General features: G+C 45.0%; 1 protein-coding gene and 1 non-coding gene across 2 annotated transcripts in view; one reads left to right on the plus strand and one right to left on the minus strand.

The window, feature by feature from the left end:
- Nucleotides 1-3878: 3878 nt before the first annotated feature.
- Nucleotides 3879-3951, minus strand: TRNAR-ACG (transfer RNA arginine (anticodon ACG)). The gene has a single exon. It is a non-coding gene; the product is annotated as a tRNA-Arg (tRNA).
- Nucleotides 3952-4187: 236 nt separating this feature from the next.
- The window catches only part of PRMT5 (protein arginine methyltransferase 5), a 55785-nt gene continuing 36919 nt past the window's right edge, over nucleotides 4188-23053 (plus strand). The window contains exons 1-9 of the mRNA XM_088470235.1: nucleotides 4188-4384; nucleotides 6602-6720; nucleotides 7968-8053; nucleotides 18353-18487; nucleotides 18567-18685; nucleotides 18771-18820; nucleotides 18911-19074; nucleotides 19162-19323; nucleotides 19991-20068. Of these exons, the coding sequence (XP_088326361.1) occupies nucleotides 4284-4384; nucleotides 6602-6720; nucleotides 7968-8053; nucleotides 18353-18487; nucleotides 18567-18685; nucleotides 18771-18820; nucleotides 18911-19074; nucleotides 19162-19323; nucleotides 19991-20068 (1014 nt within the window). The 5' untranslated portion in view covers nucleotides 4188-4283. The remainder of the gene's footprint in view (nucleotides 4385-6601; nucleotides 6721-7967; nucleotides 8054-18352; nucleotides 18488-18566; nucleotides 18686-18770; nucleotides 18821-18910; nucleotides 19075-19161; nucleotides 19324-19990; nucleotides 20069-23053) is intronic.

Below are 23053 nucleotides of genomic sequence, written 5' to 3' on the forward strand. Positions count from 1 at the left end.
TGATGACTGACATCACAACTGGGCGGGCACATGTAAATGCTCGCCGAATTGTGAATTCAGGCACGACACATTGGGCCGACGATTGGTAAGTGTGTATGCACTTGCCAAAGAGGGTGTCCTTTTTTCACCTGTTGAATGTTTACATTAGTCTTTTGATGACATTGGTTTATGAGCACATATAAAATGTGCTTTCCCATTCACCATGCACCTGGATAGCATGAAAGGCATCCCGTTTGAATTAAACGCTGACAAGCAATCAACAGCACCTCTTAGGACATTTAAATATGTTGAACAATAATTTCTTTAGATGCCATAATTATAGTAACACCATTGGTGGGATTGTGAAAGATCCAAATTTGAGTGGGACGCAGCCGCATCAAAGTATGCATCTATTGGCGGTCACCCTTCTGTGGCTTCATGAAACTGCTGCTACAAAGCACTTCCCTAGTGTACATCCGTGCATCCGAATGTGCAAGGACTGAGATTAGGTGCTGAATTACCGGTTGGTGTGTCTTAGATGCACCATTGAAACTTGCAGAGCGTCCCTGTCTGCACCTCAGCACCCTGTCCTGCCCATGGTGTAGCGGGAACACTATGCATGCACTGTGTGACATATACACACACGCACAGAAGAAAATAAATGCTCCACTGCGTCCGACATCGGCAGTGTGTGTGATCCAAATCATTAATCTCTATGCTTTTAGGAGCTGTCAGGATCATATTTATTATTTTCAAACATAACATTTTCTAATTGACATTTATTTCTGATTTTTGTTATTTAAAGCACCTTTGGGCCTTGTATGTAAATGGATAGCAGTCTTTCTCTACCCCCTGTTACTGCCCCCTCCTTTTCTCTTCATGCTTACCATACAAATTAGAGAGGCCACAGTGAACTCCAGTCCTATGGAAGATCACTATGAAGTAGCAATGGAATATCTATGATGGGTACACTCAGACCCTTGAGTCAATGGGGGCCCTTCGCTGTAAACCCTGCATCCAGGATAGATTTCTACTTGCTACCTGTGGCGTGAGAGTGTTTGTTATTTGAATTTGTTAATTTGTGGCTAAATAGGCTTCTCCAAATATGTGTACTACCTTACATTCTGTAACACATAAACTGGTAACAGTTCAATTGTCCTTCCCTGTAATAATAGTGTTAAGGTGCGTACACGCGTAACGATTTGTGTATGCAACGATTTGCGTTAAGGATTTCCCTTCAGATTTTCCATTGAAAAGGTGAACGATTTTTTTGTTATGAACTGAACGATTTTGTCAACGATTTCCTGAACGATGAACGAAATAAGATGTAAATGAAGTTGAAATAGAAAATCAGTTCAGGGAGTGGACGTCGTTCATCGTTCTGTCAAACATGAACGATTTTCTGAACGAAAATCGGCATGTTGGACAGTCATGAGGGACGATGAACAAAAACTACAACGGGAGTGCGCATTTGTGATTTTCGTCCATCGTTATAACTTAGAAACTGAACGATTTTTTGAACAACTTAACGATATTGACGTTGTTAACGACAAATCTTTCAAAAAATCGTTACGTATGTATGCACCATTAGTATACAGTAAAAAGTTGATTATCAGAAAGCCAACTATCTGAACACAATCTGCAGTAAACAAAAATAATATTTGATGAAATATTGGTCCATACAACCTGCATGTCCCTTTACTTGAAAAATGGATTATCTGAACTGCCCTTGGTCCTAATAAGTGTGGATAGTCGTTGTTTTACTGTATTTGCAGTGTTTGCCACTCCATTATCTAAGGTTTTAATTGCAGCACAGTTCAAAATACATTTTTAAGTGGAAATTAAAAGAATCTAACCACCCCCAAAAAAACACATTCATGAATGAGAGAAAGCTTCATGCTACCTTCCATCACCTAAGAACACCTTTGAATTGAATACCTCCCATCTTCACACAAATTAGGACTGTCCTGTTGTAATGAGGACATTTTTAGAGTTATGCACTCTCTGGGTGTAGTGATCTCTAGTTGTGTTGAGAGCTGAACTAGCCTAGGAATATATACTATATCTGCAGACTGTAACTTTCCTAAAGGCCCCCAGAGATATGCGATGGATTGGAGCAATTCCCTGATCCCCAGATGCTGGAACATGTTGGATTTCCCTGATTTGCCAATCCCGACCAAAATATGATTGTGATTAGCAAATCAGGGATTTTTTACATGAAGAATTTCACTGATTCCCCAAAGGATCATTACCATCGATGGCTGTCGATCGGCATTTCCGACCAGCAGATCAGTGGTTCCGGTCCGATCGGGGAAATGGACAGCAGATATATGGGAACCTTTATCCTTATGTCAATGGAATTTGTTCCATTTATTTTAAAAGCATACCTCCCAACTGGCTCGATTTCAACAGGACAGACCCTATTTGAGGGTTCTGTCAAGTTGTCACGCTCGGGACTGCATTGTCCCAATCTGCCCAGGAGTTGTAAGCTATGAGTCATTCATGCTGCTCTGTATAGCACAGCAATGAACGGTAGCCACAAGCACATACCTGTGATGAAAGCAGCATTGAAACATTCATGGCGAAGGGACAGGAGAGGGAGATGGTATAGCTTAGTGCATTTCAGTGCTAGGCACGACCCCTCACTGACATGGACTTGACCCATTGGCATCATGGCGGGCTTTTCAGTGCTAGGCATGCCAACTTGACGTCATAGCACACACCCCTTTCACAACTCGACCTGTATGCTGCAGTGTTTTTAGTAAAATACTAAATTCCATTATTTCTTATATTCCTTACTGACACTAATAAATTGGCGGGAAGATGTAGGGGCAATGAAAGGTTTGTACACTTAGAAAACCAGTAACAAAAATGTAAACTGTTTAAAAAAATACTAATTCAATTAGCAGTGAAAAGTCCGAGGTCGGACTTTTTGCCATCATCGCCATTTTTCCTGGAGATAAAGTATCGGGCGCGTGCCCGCGTATCCCCGAATTCAATTAGGAATCGGCGAAAACAGGACCCAGCAGAAAGGTAAGTATCAAAAAGTCCTGTCACTTTTGGGGAAATCAACATGTCACCCCCCAAAAGATGGTTTGACATGGGGGATCACTATGGGTACCCCCGAATTGGCCTGCTAAAGGTATTTGGGGGTTTTAAACGGCCACGACAGGTGCTTTAATGCATCTGTAAAGAAGTTGTGAAGAACAGCATTTAGCTTAATTTTTTTTTTAAATAACTAGTCCCATCAAATTTGGGGTACATGAAAATGGGTGCAAGCATATTTTGAAGTCCCTAAAGTGAACTTTTAACATTTTTCAAAAATTCACCTGCTGCAACCAACCACATTCTAGAGAACACCTGCCGCATACTTGGGAACCCCCCCCTCCCCCCCCGGAGTCTATTTCGCTAGTTTTTATGTTTGTGCCCCAACTTTTTTTTTTCGCCCCCAAAACGAAACCACTTTTTTAGGGGTGTTCTATGCTACTTTATAATTTTTTTTTGACACAGATAACTTTTAGGGGACATTCCAATGGATGCAGGGTACTTTTTTAAAGTCTGCACCCCAAAACCCCAATTCCTCACTTTTTTTCGCCACCTATTCTATGGTGAAAACTTATCCCCGTTTTTTGGCAAGGTGCGAAAAGTCTTTGAAATTGAATATGGGGATAAGTGAAAATGGTAAAAAGGACGTCATGTGACGGACTTTTCGCCTCTGATCGAATATGGCCCATAGTATCTTAATTCACATCAAGTTCTGTTTTTGCTTTCTTTGCAACAGTACATTAATTTTGATACATAGATGATAGAACATTTTATACGTATATATATGTATATACATATATATATATATATTATAATGTGATTACAAGATTTAAAAAAAAATAAAAAAAAGTCTCCGAGCCAGCCAGGAGTCGAACCTAGAATCTTCTGATCCGTAGTCAGACGCGTTATCCATTGCGCCACTGGCCCATAGACATGTAGTGAAGAATTAATCGTGCCTTATAAACAAACTCGAGCGGTGATTGGTTTGCTTGATTGTTGCTATGGTTGTGGCTGGGCGTGGTAACAAGTATTGGGAAGAAAAGCCGGCTGCTAGTAAGTTGCGGCCTCCGTGCACAGTCCTTCTCACTGATTGGCTGGCACTTCTCGCGGCACTATTTGCCTTTTCACGACTTAGAGGGACGTACCTAATTGGCCAATCACTCATCGCCCATTACCTATTCTCATTGGCTGTTGATGACAGGAGTTTAGAGAGAGGGGTGTGTTCTGGCTAACGCGCGTGGAGTGAGGGTCCGTTCAAGATGGCGGCGGCAGGCAGCGGGGGAGGCCGGGTGTCCAGCGGAAGAGATCTCAGTTGTGTCCCGGAGGTGGCGGACACCCTAGGGGCTGTGGCCAAGCAGGGGTGAGGCACCAGCTCAGGGCGGCCGCTGTGTGGCATGTGACATGTGTTGGGCTGGAAGACATGTGCGCTGTGCTGGTGCTGTGTAGTGTTCCCCACAGTGTGCGCCGCTCTGCAACTCAGCATCCTTCTCTCACACATGCAGCGCGACCGCTCTGTGTGCAGTGCTAGTTATATAGTGCTATCTGTGTCAGTAGTGGGGATGTAACATTGCTCATGGTCCTTCTCTTCCCCCATCATAGAGCCGGGGGATAGTCTCTTATATTTAAGACCGTTTGTGTATGTTTCCCAAATGTCATATCTCAGATCTGCACTAAGATGTAGTTAGGTAACTAGTGCTGTTGGGTGTACATTAGCTTTTGGAATAAAATCTGGTTATGGGCCTACTCAGCATCCCTTATGTGCCCATTACACATGTTGGGTACGCTAGTTTCCCTGTGTGTTTTGTAACGGGCCCATTCATCTGATGGGGCCGCGTAGTATTAAGCAAACTCTGAAAACTGGGCAGCTTTCGGAGTTTGCTTGCGGGAACCAATGCCATCTTCAGATGGTTGATTCCTGTACCCCTGCTCCGTCCTGTGGGAAGGAGGATCTGGATTGCAAAGCGGTATTCAAGGTAATCCCTCCAAACTGCGAGACTGGTGGCCGTGCGCATGTGTGAACTCGCATAGTGCATTCGCAGTTCTGAAGGGGAAAGTAACACTTCAGTGTTAGGGATCAAACGGACATGTGATTTTTAGAGCAGCTGTCCCCACACCAGAACAATATTGAATTGCTCTGGTACTTAAGTACCCATCACAGCAACTTGTGACAAGTTGAATACATATTTTTGGGGGGCCGGGTGATGATGATTAGTCTCCTATGGTGTCTATTCATAAAGAAAACTGAATTGTTACTTTTATAGCTTTAAGTAACAATTCACTTATCCTTACCTCTCTGGCGTTTTCATGCGCTGTCCGGCGGTCCTGTCTCCGGCTGCAGTCCAAAATGAGCAGCCGAAAGGCGAGGGCAGGTCCTTCCTGCGCATGCACTGGCAGCTGAGGTCAGGCATGGCTGCTGGGACATCAAGGGGGTGATGCCAGGAGCCGGGCACTGCGGGCAGAAGACAGGGAGGTAAGCAACTTCCCTGCCTGCTTCGTAACGGTGTTCGGATTCCGCTATCCTGAGATGGCGAATCTGAACACAAAGGAGGGTTTTTGTGTTGTTCTAATGGTGCATACACATGGTCAGATCTGAACGATAACTATTTTAAAAATCGTTAAATCATTCATATCTGAAAGAGAAATCTGACATGAGCCTGCAACGATGAACGATGCGCGTTCCCGCATTTCAGATAACGATATCTGACATCTGATGTGTTTGTAGTCAGATTTGGACGATTCCATTCATTTTAATAGTGTCTGAAATTGTTCAAATTGTTGGTAAAATCGTTTATCTGACAGATCTGGCTGTGTGTATGCTCACACTGGTTACTTGGTGTTGCATTAGTTAGATGTGGGCAGCTGGTGTTACAGAGCACATTACTCAGCAAGGTAGAATTTTTGCAATAAGCAGTGTTTAAGATAGTGTTCCACAGTGTGTAAAGCACATGTACAAACTGCAGAAGTAAATCACCCCTCAGGACCGGCATATTTACCATAACTAAACCTAATTCAGTGGCTGGACTTGCGAGTGGTGGGCCCAGGTTCAAAAATATGCTTTGGACCCCCCCAACGTCAGTGGGTAAGGGCCATTAGATGAGTGAAAGGCCACAAGCAGACTTCCAAGCCTTCACCTGGCCCCCATCTCCTGTCAGCTGTGGTTTGTGCCTGCTGATATGTTTAGCAGTAAAGTTGCTTTTAGTAATTCTCCTATGTGGCATTTAATGCATTTAGGTCTACTTTAAAAATATGGGATTATTCTTATAATTTCATATATCTACAAGTTGTGGGGATCCAACGGTATAATAGTACACTGTTTTGATAGCTTATACTTCAGTAAGTACACCTTTTGTTATTCCACCACTGTGGTTCTCTGTAGCTACTTCTGAAGCTCGCGATGTATTTAAAAGTAGAGGATACTTGGGACTGAAAATCCATTCCTGTTACAAATTTTATTACAATACTTTAATATTTGTTTGTATTATCATTTAGTAATTTGTAATTGCTATAAAAGTAGTTTAGCTTTTTCTTATGAAAACTCCTTCTTATGCCATTTCTACCCCCCTCCCCCTTTATTTAGCTTTGACTTCCTCTGTATGCCAATCTTCCATCCACGCTTCAAACGAGAGTTTTTCCAGGAGCCAGCTAGGTCACGATCTGGACCACAGACTCGCTCAGACCTGCTACTCTCAGGACGTGGTAGGTATTTATTGACATACACTATTTTGATCTCCCATCTCTGCTACTAGAAGAGGTGTAAAATCTTGTTGGCCATCAGTGGTTAGCGACCATTGATGGTTGGTTTGTGAGCGGTTTCACTATCGATGAGAGGCCACCGATGTTGAACATTGGTGACTGATCAGTGGCCAGACGGAGATTGCCGGCCCCACTAAGACTATGGACAAACCATCGATAGTTTCTTACCGATGGTGGAAACCCATTGATCATCGATGGCCATTCCTAGTGTAATGATGCATACATACGGTCAGATTTTGTTAGATATGAACGATAAAGATTGTAAAAATCGTCTATAGCGTTGACATGTGGGGCATGCATTGACCAATGATGCACGTTCCCATATGTTGGATAACAATATCTGACATCGACTGTGTTTGCAGACAGATTTGGATAATTTCATTAATTTTAATACTGTCAGAAATAGTTAATCATTGATGAAATTGTGCAATTGATGATCTGACAAATCTGGCCATGTGTGTGCACCATAACACATTTTAAAACTAGTCCATTGCAGCAATGGTAGTCAACAGACAGGCTACCAGTGGTCTGGTGAGTTTTCGCTCGTTGTCCTCAGCTACTCTGATTTATTTCATAAACTTTTCTATAGATAAGTAGACTATAAGACTTTTTTGCATAACATGACTTTCTCTGTACAATGCTGGGAGGTCACACAGCACACCGGTTGGGGGTGGAGTGTATGCTTCTCGATTTGTTCTTCCTCCTTCCTCTATGGGCTCTGGATCTATTTTGTCATTCCTCAAATAAAGGGTAATGTGTGGGCTTTTTGAAGTGTTTAGGGATGCTTATGCACCCCTAAAATATATCAATTTAAAAATTGCTGATGCAATAGGCCTATCTTTGCATGATACAGCTGAGGAATATGGAGGCTCTTTGCAAGTAAAAGTGAATTTGTGTTGTGAGCAAAATGTTACTTAGTGGAGGGAAGCAAAATATAGTTGCTAAAGTAAGTTTTCTTGTTTATGGACATAACTTTTGCAAAACATCAATGTCCTGAAGAAAAGTTACTGCTTTATCAGTGTGTTAAAAGTTTTTAGTTTTGCCATTAAAACTTTTTTCTCCATGGGTACTTGAATTTGTTCTATTTAAATGCAGCCCAGTAACACTATTAATATAAATATATATATATGGATTTATACTTGTAATGTTCAACTTTAGAACAAACAAATTTAGCTTTTTTTTCCCCTTAGATTGGAATACTCTTATTGTGGGGAAGCTGTCTGAATGGATTAAAACTGATTCAGAGATGCCAGCTCTGCGCAGAACTTCAGAAGCGGTAAGATATTGATGGGAGAGTTACCTTGATGTGTAGTAAGAAATTAAGAGGATTTGTGACTGATGGCCTTATCTTGAGCACTTCCTTTTTACCTTGTCTTTATACTGCTGGTTTGGGATTTGTGGAGTGATCTTCTCTTCCTCTTGTCTAGTAATTCACACAGGGATGGTTCTTTGGGGATACTAGTTGCTGCTTCCAAGTAGTAAACGCAGGTTTGAGCATTTGGCACTCCTCCTATTAGTGAGCACACTGAAAAGTCACAACTCCTTTGTGACATAACTTACCGGTCATGCCCTATACTGATTGGTGGGAAAGCTGCACAGAGCACTTGGAGCAACTTTGTAGGAACTACAGTTTGAACGCTTTGTACAGTATAGAACCTGAAGCTACACTGAAAAAAGCTGAAAAGCATCCTTTCAGAGCCTGGGGAAAAAAGATGGTCTCATCATTCTGTTTGCGGAGCATGTGCTCAGTCTTGGTGGTAAATGTAGTAGGCTACGGCTTTGAGACATCGGCGAGTTCTGTGCGAGACTGCATGGTGTTCTAAAGTAACAGTCTTTTAATAGGCAAAATCAACCTGGTTTTGCCTACTAAAAGATTGCCACTTTAAAACATCAGTCTCTCATACTTTCATTTTAGAAAGTATGGCAACAAAACAAACCAAAAAAACAAGTGTATCAGACCTACATTTGGAGTAATCGGCCTTTTCTTCAGGATCTCCTAAAACGTTAACAAAAATAAATATATATATTTGAGGGAGTATGAGACAGCACTCAAACAAATTTCAGCAAGGAGGTGCAAGATCCTGAAAAAATGGTCATAGAAACACTCACTTTCCCAGCAAGGAAAAGTTAAAAAAAAAGAACCAGCACTCACGTTTAGATGAATAAAGATATAGGTTTATTCACGTGGTCCAAAGAAACAGAAAGCAGTAGCAGCCCGACGTCCGTTTCAACTGATCCTTTTCAGCTCCTGAGGAAGACTGGGAAGCATCAGTTGAAACGGACGTCGGGCGGATGCTGTTTTCTGTTTCTTAAGGCACACATCCACTACACGATTAAATTGAGCAGTTGAATGATATCGTTATCGTTCAATAATAGTTTGCAAATTATTCATTAAAATGTCTAAAACGACCGGCGATGCGCGCTCCCGCTGGTCGTTTTAGACATTATTATCGGCCAAACATATTGAACAACCTGACGATAACGTCAGGTTGAGCATGTTTGCAGATGATTGATGTGCCTACACTGAACGACTGCTCATTCAGTGTAGGCAGAGTACAGACTGTCAAACGACTGCACGATTACAATGTCTTAATCGTGCAGTTGTTTTGAGGTCGTCTGGTGGATGTGTGCCTTTAGGTTTATTCACATGGTCTGATCTTTGCTCATCGAAATGTGAGTGATGGTTCTTTTTTTTTCTCCTTTTCCTTGCTGGGAAAGTGAGTATCTATCTTTCTATTTAATGGTGTAAAAAGGCAAATAGCAAGTTTTACTAGCAAAAGAAAAGGGATTCAGGACACAGAATTGTTAGTTATATGTAATATATAGATGCCCTCCCAGGGTGCTGCTCACATTGTCAGGTTATGTGAAACTCTACAGTAGGAAGACAAAAAGAGAGTAGAATGGGCTGCGCTTGTTTCTATTGTCAGCACTGGTGGCTCTAGAGGTGGGGCTGCAGCGCAGTCCAAAATTCAAATAGGGGAGCCACACCAACTGCTCTTCCAAAACGCTGTCAAACATGCCCACCGGACCTCACTGGCAGGTGGTGTGGCTCCCCTATTTGAATTTTGAGCTGTGCTGCAGCCCCACCTCCTGAGCTGCCACTGATTGTCAGTAAAGACTAAAAAAATCCTGTAATACTGGTAGCCATAACTACCAACATTTTATTATCCTGTTGCAGAACTTTGTGTGGCCTCGTGCCTACTACGGACACTGCGGCCTGCAGATGGGACACTGCCTAAATAGTGGAACTATCCCTCTGAAATCAGGATGGTTGTGAAGTATGGTATAGCAGCTTTAAAGCAGGTCTAAATTCAATAAAGTATACAGTATATTAAATCAAAATAATTCCACATGTAAAAATGTATCTCCATGTATAATAATTGGTCACCAGAAGTGAATAATTGGGTGTAAAGTGCAGAGTAATTCTTCTTTAGACAATGGTAGAAAGATTAACAGCCTTGTCTGCTTTGTACTTAAAGTACTCGTTCATTCATATTCAACCAATGCTTTGTACTTACAACCAGAACAGGCTGATGATCTTTTCTGCCATTGCCTAAAGAAGAATTGATCTGCACTTGGCACCAGATTTCTCATGTTATTAATATTGTTTTGTTTTAATAAAATACTTTCCTTTTTATTGAATTTAGACCTGCTTCATTCTTGCTATACCTGTTGTATAGGATTTTTTAGTCTTTACTTAAAATAGAAGCAAGCGCAGCCCACTCTTCTGGTAACTCCCTTTTTTATTAGACTACCTCCTCCCCCCCCATTACATGATTCTTGGTCGCTCCTGTCATCCATGAAGCCTAATGCTGCCAGCAGCTGGTTTATGACTCCTCTCAATCCTGGTGCAGCCGTGCTGGTCACATCAAGCTAAACAAGGTGTCAATGCCTGACTCCTAGTCTATACATCGGATGACATTTACATCGGCTATTGGAGGGCCTAGATGGGGCAGAATCCTATTGGCGCAGTACATAGTAGACAGATACTATTAGCTGCAGTGCGTCTCAGCCGTAATTGGTTGATGAGTGTGTCCCCCGGGACCCCCTCACTTTTATGAAAGTGGGTCCCCCACTGTAATTTTGTGGTAAAGCGATCACTGTACAGGGCCAGGAGACATCCAGTGAGATAAATGTGGTCAGAAGATGTACAGCCTGATGCCAAATGGTCCCTGGGTTCTCTTGTTGACCACATTTAAAAAGCCTTCCTTCAGAAATAAAGGTTTTCCAGGGTCCAAGGTAATGCAATACTCTTTTCTAGTCCAAGCTCAACTGAAAGTATGTAGAGGCATGGATACCCACCATTTAAGATCACGGGGATTGCAACATCAGCAAAAAAAAGGGCAATTGATTGAATTCCAGTTTATACCTAGAAAGGAACATCTTTGTAAAGTATCCTTCTCAGCAGTGGAAGCATTACGGAACCATTTACAGACCATGCTTGAGTAATTTCTTGGTAGAAAGCGCATCAAGGATCTTCCATTTATTTATGCCAGATGTTTCTGCATGGAGTCCGTACATTCCTTTCTCCAGGTGGTAGAGAAAATAGACCTATATGATATGGCTGTAATGGAGTTAATGGAAGAGGAAGAGTTATTAGTCATGTTTTCTACTTCAGGGTCCATAGGGTATCCACAGGATACCTTGGGGTATAGGTGTGACGTCAGTCGCTGGGCACCATTGAGTTAAGCTTTTCAGCCTCCCAGGATGCACTAGGGTCCCCCTCCTACACCCCGCCCCCGAGCCAAGGCACCTCAGTTTAGTTTGGTGCCCGGCCGGAGTCGGGTGCACCTGTCGGAGTGGGGGCTAGAAGAGCCCCTGAAGCTTTCTTCAGTGCAGCTTTGGCTGCACATCTGGATGTACAGCATGGACAGTCAGTCCTGACGTCCATGCTGTCTTCCCTACACCCCCGCCGGTACCAGAACGCCGGTACCGATCTGGGGATGCTGGTGAGCATCTGGGGTCACAGCTAGCGGTGACCCCAGATGTTCCGGACCATGGCCGGATCCAAGGGGGACAAAGGTAAGCAGCGGGGTCCCGCGGTGGGTCCCCGCTGGTCACATGGTCCTAAGTCCCCAGGCAGGGGGCTCCCTGGGGACTGGCTGCAGCGTGGAGCCAGGCGACCAACCTGCGCTTTCCACTACCCCCTGGAACAGCGGACCGCAGCAGAGCGGTAGCGCTGCGGCGTCCCAGCGGTTAAATGCATGCCAGGGGAGCGCGCCTTCCCTGTCTCACAGCCGGCGCCTCCCCCGCTGCACACAGCCCTCTCTGCACGCTGCCGACTGGTCCTGTGGCAGCACTCCTCCCCCAGGCCAGCCTCCTCTCTGCTCCTCGGCGGCCATCTTCTCCAGAACGCATGGTGAACGCTGCTGGAAGCGCTGGACGGAAGCATCGTGGTCTGGGTCCCCCCGCATACCTCTCCTCCGCTGTGGTCAGGTCTGTGTATGCAGCGCTGTGTCCTACCAGGCCCTGTGTCTGCGTAGATGAGTGATCAGCGCTGTTAGTGCAGGAATTGATTTTCTTTGCATTGTATGTGACTGTGCTAGCGCTGCTGCCTGTAACTTTTCTCTAAACTGTCAGCTTTATTACTGTCCCTGTTCTTTCTGCTAAGCCCTTGCTGTGCGGTGCTGCAGGGTGGTCTCTCGCCTATTTAAGTTATAATTGGTGAGAGAGGTCACATACGTGGTGCCATCATGTCCGAAAGTGATATTCCCCTCCGGCTACAGTGTACTACGTGTAAAGTACCGTTAGCGGAGGGGGAGGGTAGCGCGGAGGGCCTTTGCCGGCAGTGTTTGTCCATGGCGCGGCCTCTTACGGTTACAGCACCGGTACAGGAGCCGCCCTGGGCTTGTTTCGCTCAGGCGCTTACAGCCTTAGTGGGCCAGTTAGCTCTGCAGCCCGCGTTTACACCGATGGGTTTATCCCAGCAGTCAGTGGTGTCGTCACCCATGCAGGGTTTCCCACGACAATTGGTGGTACCCCACAGTCTCCCTATTTCCCCGCTCCCGGTTTCTCAGGAGCCGGCGTGGGTTAACTCCCTGACGAGTTCTGTACAGCACTTGTCGGATGTGTTGCAAGGGGAGTCTGTGATGCGGCCGCATAAACAGCCGGTGGCGTCTCTGTCGGCTCCTTATGAGGATGACGAGGGGACGTCTGATGATGGGGAGATTCTGGATCCTTACAATCAGGAACCTCTCCATACTAAGGACGCTGATGCTGTCCTAAGTATATATTCCTGGACTTATTCGGGCGGTCCGCACAGCCTTGGTGATTGAGGACGAAGTTCCCCCAGCGGCTAAATCTAAGTATGCCTTTTTCAAAGATGTGAAGGGCAATGCCACAGTCTTTCCTCTTTCGGGTCAGTTGGTGGACCATTTAGAGGAGGCGTGGAAACAGCCTGGCAAAAGGTACCAGCCGCAGAGACGCCTGGCGGTGGCTTATCCGTTCGCGGATAATTATTTTGCAAAGTGGGAATCCCCTCCACAGGTGGATTCTCACGTGACCCATCTTGTCCGTAGTGCCACATTGCCGATGCCATCTATGTCCTCCCTTAAGGATGCTACGGACCGCAAGGTGGAGATCTGCCTGAAGTCCGCTTATTCCCTTGCGGGGGGGGCAGCACGGCCGGCTATGGCCATTTGCTGGGTTGCCAGAGCGATGGAGCACTGGGCGGATTCATTAGAGGCTTCTTTTGATTCCGACTGTCTGGCCGAACAGGCGGAGTTGATTGGTAATCTCCGTGATTCGGCCACTTATATCAACGAGGCGGCCCTAGACATTAGTACTCTGGTGTCTAGAATTTCTTCAGCAGCGGTGGCGGCTCGTCGCACCTTGTGGCTGCGATCCTAGAAGGCGGACGCAGATTCCAAAAAGGGTCTGGAGGCGTTGCCGTTTACCGGAGAAGTTCTCTTCGGTCCAGATCTGGATAAGATTGTGGCCACGCTGGCGACAGCCAAATCGGCTTGTCTCCCGTCGGCCGCTGCTCCTTCTAGTTCTGGACCATCGTCCTTTCGGTCATCTAGGGCCCAGGGCAGGCCCAAACCACAGTCGTTTCCTCGACAGGCTGGCCCTAAGAAATCGGCCAAGCCCCGGAAGCAGGCATGGAGTACCAGACGCCCGGCCCCCAAGCCAGATGACAGGCCTGCGGCCTGACGGTCCGGGCCTCCCTTTGGGGGATCCCAGGGTGGGAGGCCGCCTGCTGCAGTTTGCCCAGTGTTGGTCGGCCACTACGACAGACACTTGGGTTCTGGAGGTGGTTTCCCACGGATACGCCCTCTCTTTCCGGCACAGACCCCCGGCTTGATTCTTCACCACGGGTCTACCGTCCGACCGGAACAAGGCTACGGAGCTGCGGAAGGTATTGCACACTATGCTCCAGGCTGGTGTTATAGTGCCTGTTCCATTCTCCCAGAGGGGCCAGGGTTTCTATTCAAATCTATTTTTGGTACAGAAACCCAATGGGTCGTATCGTCCGATTCTCAACCTCAAAGCACTCAATAAGTCTTTGCGGGTTCCGAAGTTTCGGATGGAGACCCTACGGTCCATCATTCTGGCGCTGGAACCTGGGGACATGGTTTCATTGGACATACATGACGCTTACCTGCATGTCCCTATTCTTTTGCGCCATCAACAGTTCCTCAGGTTTGTAATCCGCAGCGACCACTTCCAGTTTTGGGCGTTACCTTTTGGCCTGGCGACAGCACCACGTGTTTTCACCAAGGTGATGGCGGTCATGGCGGCTTCTCTGCGGCTGCTGGGAGTCCGCATGTTGCCGTACTTGGACGACCTGTTATTGGTGGCAGGATCTCCAGAGCTCCTGTTAAGCCACTTGGACCTGACCATTGCACTGCTGCAACGGCACGGCTGGCTAATCAACTGGCAGAAGTCCACTCTAATCCCGTCTCGGAGGATTCTGCATCTTGGAGCCTTATTGGACTCGGGACAGCAAAGGATCTTCGTGACGGAGGACAAGATCTCTGCTTTACAGTCAAGGGTGCGCAGTTGTCTGCACAGCCGCCGGGTGTCTCTACACTCGGCGATGAGGTTACTGGGCTCCATGGTGTCGGTGTTCGACATGGTGGAATACGCCCAGTTTCACTCCAGACCTCTGCAGCACCTGATCCTGTCCAAGTGGAACGGGCTGCCTCAGTCTCTGAAGTTCCGGACGTTTGTGATCACCCCGGAGGTTCGCCTGTCCCTTGCGTGGTGGTTACAGACAACCCACCTCAACAAGGGACGTCCGTTCTGGGTTCCAAATTGGGTCCTGTTGACAACGGACGCCAGTCTTCGGGGCTGGGGAGCAGTTTCGGGTCCACACTTGTTCCAGGGCAGGTGGACGCCGACAGAAGCGGAGCTTCCCATAAATATCTTGGAACTCCGTGCGGTCTTCAATGCTCTCCAGCAGGCACATCGGTTTCTCCAGGGTCACCCGGTGCAGGTCCAGTCGGACAACGCTACCACCGTGGCCTACATAAACAGGCAAGGAGGAACTCTGTCGGGCGGCTCTCGTAGAGGTCTCTCGGATCCTGGTTTGGGCGGAGCGCAATCTTCCGGCCATATCAGCGGTCTTCATCCCGGGAGTGCTAAATTGGGAGGCGGACTTTCTAAGTCGCCAGGACGTTCATCCGGGGGAATGGTCCCTGCACCCGGACGTTTTTCAACTGCTGGTGGACAGGTGGGGTCTTCCAGAGATCGACCTCATGGCGTCCCGGCACAACAACAAGTTGCCGGTGTACAGGTCTCGCAGAAGAGACGAAGGGGCGTCTCTGGTGGATGCTCTGTCCGTCCGGTGGACGTTCCAGTTCGCATACCTGTTCCCTCCGGTCTCCCTTCTTCCACGGGTAATCCGGAAATTCAAACAGGAAGGAGGGACGCTCCTGTTGATAGCTCCCGCGTGGCCCAGACGGCACTGGTTCTCAGACCTTCAGGGTCTGTCCGTGGACAGTCCTCTGCGGTTGCCGCTATGACCGGACCTTCTGTCTCGGGGTCCTTGTCTTCACCCGGACCTGACTCGGCTGTCTTTGACGGTGTGGCTGTTGAGACGGCCATGCTGAGGTCCCGGGGGTTTTCCAGCTCTGTGGTGCGTACCATGTTGCGAGCTCGGAAACCGTCTTCCGCGAGGATATACCATCGCGTGTGGCATACGTTCTTCCAGTGGTGTCGACCGAGAGGTTATGCACCGCTGGAGTTTCGTCTGTCTCGGATTATTGCCTTCCTGCAAGCGGGACTAGATCATGGGCTTCGCCTTGCTTCTTTGAAGGTACAGGTTTCGGCCCTATCTGTCTGGTTTCACCGTAGGATTGCTACAACCCCGGATGTGCGCACCTTTATGCAAGGTGTTCTCCGCATTCAGCCGCCCTTTGTTCCACCTGTGGCGCCTTGGGATTTGGCTGTGGTCCTGAGGGCTCTCCAAGGACCGCCGTTTGAACCACTGGGCTCAGTGGATCTTAAATGGCTAACAGCTAATACTGTTTTCCGTCTGGCTATTGCTTCGGCCAGACGTGTTTCTGAGTTAGGGGCTCTTTCTTGTAGACCCCCTTTCTTGGTTTTTCATGGGAACAGGGCAGTGCTCCGCACTCGGCCCGAGTTTCTTCCCAAAGTTGTTTCCCAGTTTCATGTTAACGAGGAAATCGTTGTTCCGGCCTTTAACTCACCGGGTCTTTCCGTGGGTGAGGCCTCTTTGGATGTTGTGCGGGCCTTAAGGACTTATGTTGACCGCACTTCTTCGTTTAGGAAGTCGGACGCTTTGTTTGTCCTCTATGGCTTCCGTAAAAAGGGTTGGCCTGCTTCAAAGCAAACTTTGGCAGCCTGGATCCGTATGGCTATTTCTGAAGCTTATCTTCATGAAGGCCTGCCGATTCCTCCTTCTGTGAAGGCTCATTCCACTAGGTCTGTGGGTCCTTCATGGGCAGCTCGACGTGGTGCCTCTGCAGTCCAGATCTGGAAGGCGGCTACGTGGTCCTCTGTCCATACCTTCGTGAGGTATTACAGGTTTGACACCTTCGCCTCTCAGGATGCTTCCTTCGGGCGGCGGTTTCTCCTTTCTGCACAGGAGCGTCCCCACCCTTAAAGGATACTGCTTTGGGACATCCCCAAGGTATCCTGTGGATACCCTATGGACCCTGAAGTAGAAAATATGAGATATGGTAAGAACTTACCCTTGTTATCTCTATTTCTACGAAGTCCATAGGGTTCCACAGGACTCCCGCCCTGTCGCACCTGTGCTGCAGATGGGCTTTGCTCTGGTCACCGGTTTTCCGTCTCCCTCTGGTGAGAACGTGATTCTTGTATGTGTCCAGATCTTTTTTCTCTCTCTTCCTTCTCCTCCTCCGGCCTATGGCTTGATAACTAACTGAGGTGCCTTGGCTCGGGGGCGTGGTATAGGAGGGGGACCCTAGTGCATCCTGGGAGGCTGAAAAGCTTAACTCTATGGTGCCCAGCGACTGACGTCACACCTATACCCCAAGGTATCCTGTGGAACACTATGGACTTCGTAGAAATAGAGATAACAAGGGTAAGTTCTTACCATATCTCATATTTTTTCCTTCAAATGAGTATTACACATTTTTCATTTTACAAAGCAAAAAATCATGAAGCAATACAGTAACTAAAATAGAAAAAAAAGTAAACGTTTCAAGGATACTTGAGTTGACAAATACAAAGTCACATAGTATAGGTATCACATTGGCAGGAATAACAAACTACATAACATTGTTGAAATATATAACACATATAATACAGTAGAAAAGACAGAGCAGTCTCAGGAAACATAGATTAATTATTAGTCCATTTTAGTTCCTTGAAATTCTCTATGGCTCCCGTGTTGTTGGTTTTGGTTTTTAGCACAGCTTGGGAATTCTGTCACCAAAGGGCAGTAGGAGTCACATTATACAACTTCTAGGGTTTATTTTTTCTCTCTACTCAGCTGACTGTCGTAATTCTTTTATGTCTGTATGTTGAATGTTAGACACCCAAATATTTTCCTGATTTTCTTTTTCATGTGGGCCTAGAGTGTTTATTGACACCCGCAAGGATTGGAAAATGAACAGACTTTCATATTGTGTCCTTTCTGTTGCTCCTCAACAATGGGATGTGCTAAGAGGACTTAATTTGTTTTTAAGTACCATTTGTCTGCCCTATAGGGGCAAATTCAATAAGCCTTGGTGTTATCTCCGCTGCTAAAGCTAAGCCCTGAGCTATTCAATCAAGGGTTGCTACCCCATGTGTTAAGCTCCAGAAAGTGCACTTAACGCAGATTTTTCCTTGCAGCTTAAGGATCTGCAAGAAATAATTCACGTTAAATGCACCCTCTGGGGCTTAATGTGTGGAGCTGCCCATAAATTCCGGGCACTTAGCCTGTGGTGTATACCACGCTGGGAAATTGCCTGATAATTGAATAGCTCCAGATGTAAACACCGTTTCTAATTGAATTTGCCCCATAGTGTCAGTTTTCTGTTTTTAGGGTTATATATAGCTAAATGTCCCAAGTCATATGCTTGGGTATTCAGTGCAGGCAAATAATACATATCTTCTGTTTTAAATCCGTAAAACGTTTTTGTAACCTATTATTTTTTAGGCTCTGCTGCAGGAGTTACATTTCTCAGCCTATCTCGGGCTTCCTGCGTTTCTGATCCCTCTTTCACAAGAGGAGAACAGCAACTTGGCTCGGCTCCTTCTCAATCACATTCACACTGGTCACCATTCCACAATGGTAAGGTTACTATGTCCATTTACACATTATTAGTGCACTCCTCATGGCGCTGAAATGATCAGTCATGTTCTGCTTTTAGTTCTGGATGAGAGTACCATTAATGGCTCCAAATGACCTGCGAGATGACCTCATAGAAAATGAGCCTGCTCCGCAATGTGATGAGAAAGATAATAGTGGGGAAGAAAGGACTTGGCTATGGTATGAAGCAAGGAGTAAAAATTAGTGATGCACTGCAGATAAGCAGCCCAGTTTTTTATTTCTCTCTCAACCATTACCTCCCTAGGTGGCATCACTTCAGAACCCTGTGTGATTACAACAAGAGAATTGCTTTGGGTGAGCTACCTAACCTATAAGAGTAGATTTACTTTTGAATCCCATTTTGCAATAAATGTATAACGAATATTCCCGATTACTCCCTGTCAGCTATTGAAGTGGGTGCTGATCTTCCTAATGATGATATAATTGACCGGTGGTTAGGAGAACCCATCAAAGCAGCCATTCTCCCAACAAACATATTCCTCACTAATAAAAAGGGATTCCCGGTACTGTCCAAAGTGCACCAACGCCTCATCTTTCGATTATTTAAGGTAACACTATGGTGACTACAAGATGACAAAGAAAATGTGCTTAATCAGTATCTCCTCTTACTTTGTATATTTATTTTTCTCTACAAGCTGGAGGTGCAGTTTGTGATTTCGGGATCGCATCACCATTCAGAGAAAGACTTCTGTTCGTACTTGCAGTATCTAGAGTATTTAAGCCAAAACCGCCCCTCACCAAATGCTTATGAGATGTTTGCCAAGGGATATGAGGATTATTTACAGTCTCCACTCCAGGTAGACATTCAGTGCATTCAAACAAATGTAAACCTGTAGAACTAATGGGCTGCAGAATGTAATCTTAGACCTTTTGTCTCTTTGCAACATTTTACTAGTGGTTAATATTTATGAACAATAGCACAAGGGTAGAAACATGCGCTCTAGAGTGTTGGAGTACACTAACCAGACAATATTAAGCAATATTCATTGTAAAGTCCATTTCAGTTTCAACAAAGGCAAAGGAAAAACCAATACACATAAAAGGCAAATTAAAAGTTTTTCTGCCCCCTCCCCCCAATTTGGAATTGACTATTATGAACATGTTAATTTTTTAATGAAGGTTGTTTGGGTTGAAGATGATCACACATGTACTCCCACAACAACATTAACACGCTACCCACTCGAAAGTGACATCACTGTAATCCTAGAGCACATGATTCTACCCTTGTGTTACTGTGTGTCTAAATGTATGAGGTAGGACACATCTTCATATAAGCTGCTAACGGTTGAGATTCATTTGGCGCCTCTGAGCGCTGTATGCAGTAATTTATTCTAATATCATTGAGCGACTTCAGGGGGAGAAGGGGTTCTACATGGTATGTTTTTTTGATTTCTTAAATACTACTTGTAGTAGAGTATTTCTGCCAATCTATCATATTTGTCTTACTGGTACTTTTCTTCACAGCCTCTGATGGATAACTTGGAATCTCAAACCTACGAAGTATTTGAGAAAGATCCAGTGAAATATTCTCAGTACCAGCAGGTAAAATTGATGGTTATCTGCTGGGATCTGCTTTGTACTACATAGTAGAGTTGATGTCTGTTCCAGATGATTACATTAACAGGAGACCCCACATTATATTTGTTCAGTGTCGGGCTGTAATGAAACACTGGTGACTCAGCATAGAAGTTAATTATGGTTAGGGTGACTAGTGGTAATAGATGTTGCAAGCAGCTAGAATAAAGCCAAGTTAGGATATACAATCAGGCAGCATTCAAATAACAGTCTGATACGCATACAAGCGGCAAAGTAAAACTCTATAACCAGTAATGACTGTTCGCTGAAACTGCTTCATAAGGTATCCAGCATTAATTGGAACACAGAAAATTAGCGTATAAAAGCATGTGACTGCAAACAGCCAAGATATATGAATACTCACAAGACATCCTGTGTGCCCTAAGTACAGTGCAGTCACCGACTGTTCCTAACACTTAACATATATTCACTCGGACTTTTAATACTATCCCAAATAAACAAAACCTGTAAAACATCTGATATATATGCCTGTTTTATAAATAGTCCAACACAGCTACCTAGAGTCTCTAACCCCTGGGCATTCCTACACCAAAATTAACCACACTTTGGACATTTTGAATTATTATGCCGGATAGACATTGGCAGATATATTGGCCGATCAATTGATCGGACAATATATCAGGTGCCCGTCGGCCAGTGTGTACCAGCGATATGTCTGTAAACGACGTCATTCAGACATATCACGTCTGTTCTGCTGCAAAGCCGATGGTCATATCTGCAGATATATTGGGGCATCGTTCTGTGTGTACGGGCAGTCAACCAATCGCCCGTACACTTGCAGCCGTGGGGAGGGGGGCCGTGACACGCCCCCTCGCCAGCAGGACCCGTCCCCCCTCCAGAACACAGATGATAGTAGTTCTGTGTGTATGAACAACCACCATCTGCAGATATACCTGTTCAGTGTGTACCCAGCTTAACTCTCTCCATCTGATATAGTCTAAGTGGAGTGAGAAACACTGCAAGATATATATACAGTCAGGTGCATAAATGTTGGGACATTGACAGAATTTTCATATTTTGGCCTCTATTCACCACCACAATGGCTTTGAAATGAAACAAACAAGATGTGCTTTAACTGCAGACTTTCAGATTTAATTTGAGGGTAATTACATCCAAATCAGGTGAACGGTGTAGGAATTACAACGGTCTATATGTGCCTCCCACTTTTTAAGGGGCCAAAAGTAATGGGACAAACTAAACAATCCTAAATCTAACTTTCACTTTTTAATATTTGGAGCGAAAAGTCAGTTTTTGCGATAATTTCGCACCGATGTCATTTTAGCTGGTTTTGGTTTTACACCGTATTCAATTTCAAAGACTTTCCGCAGGTTCGAAAAGTCTTTGAAAAAAAAAAAACGGGGATAACTTTTCACCACTGAATAGGTGGCGAAAAAAAAGTGCAGAATTGGGGTTTAGGGGTGCAGGCTTAAAAAAAAAAATAGCCTGCATCCCTCGGAATGACATTTTAAAATTGTCAAAAACAGTTTTAACAAAAAAATGGACACCCCAAAAAAAATTATTGAAAATTTGGGGTGAAAAAAAAAAAAAATGGGAAAAAAGTGTTTAAAAACAGGGAAATAGGTTCAGGGCTATTCTGCAAGTATGCGGCAGGTGTATTCTAGAATAGGCTGGTAGCGGCAGGTGCATATTTGCAGAATTTTTAAATTAAAGACTTTAGAGACTTAAAAATATGCTAGTACCCATTTTCATGTACCCCAAATTTGATGGGACCACTTAAAAAAACGAAAAAAAAAACCTAAGTGCTCTTCTGCATCATTTCTTCAATGTCGGGGGAAAAAAACACCTGCTGCCGCTATTTAAATCCCTGACTTTCATTTGCAGGCTAAAACGGGGGTACCCATAGTGATCCCCCATGATTTTACAGTTTTAGGGGGAGTCCTACAATTTATTCCAGGTAAATTTTGTTTTTTTTTCGCCGATCCTACTTCGCCAGGTCCCGTTTTCGTAGCTTTCAAATTGAATACAGGGATAAAGCGGGCGTGCGCCCGATACTTTATCCCAGGAAAATCTCCGATGTGGAGACTGAGAGGGGTATTCAATATGGGAGCGAAAAGTCTCAATGTTTCTACAGACAATTCAGTGGTATTTTCCCAATAGTCAGTGGCCACAGATATTCAGTGATGAACAATAAGCAGCCTATTGTACACATGCAGCCCATAAAATCAATTTTAGCAGTAAGCAGAACAGAACTGCTACTCGGGTTGTTCCCCCTCCTTCCCTCTATGCTCTTTTCTACTCTATTATTATCACTGTTCTGCAAATTTGGTGTCTATGGCGTGATACATCTTGTACTTTTTCATTGTGGTTAATCTATTGGCTATTCTACTAATATTGATGGTATTTTGATCTGCGAAGGGTTTTACCCCGTGTCAATGAGTTTGGTGCTCTTAATAAAAAAAATGCATCGCAAGAGAAAAAAAAAAAACTGTTGCCAGTTGAACTTAGTGGAAGATGTTATCAGTTGTAACAAATGCAGTGTACAGCTTAGTCAGGAAATTAGAAAAATAGCTGTATGAAAGCTTAAACTAGCTGTATAATAAAAATCGAATTATACTTAACAATAATTCAATTTTTTCAAGGTAACTTCATGGCAGCCATTACTCTGGGATTATAGACCATTCCCCCAGTATAGACGGGAAGTTTTTTTGCTGCCAAGGACCACCCACCTAGTGTATATAACCTTGCTCCTCCCTGTCTTTTGAGTGCCTGTTTCCCATATCTGTTCCTGGGGGAAAAAACACCATAAGAGAGGGTATTATAGGCTGCCATGAAGTTATCTCGAAGGAATGGAATTATCGGTAAGTATAATTCGCTGTTTTTCTTCTTCGGAACTTCATGGCAACCATTACTCTGGGATATACCAACGCTGAATATAGGGAAGGCCAATAATTTGCCAACTAGCACATCCAT

This window comes from Taudactylus pleione, unplaced genomic scaffold (genome assembly GCF_031769625.1).
Source record: "Taudactylus pleione unplaced genomic scaffold, aTauple2 ptg000095l, whole genome shotgun sequence".
NCBI lineage: Eukaryota > Metazoa > Chordata > Amphibia > Anura > Myobatrachidae > Taudactylus > Taudactylus pleione.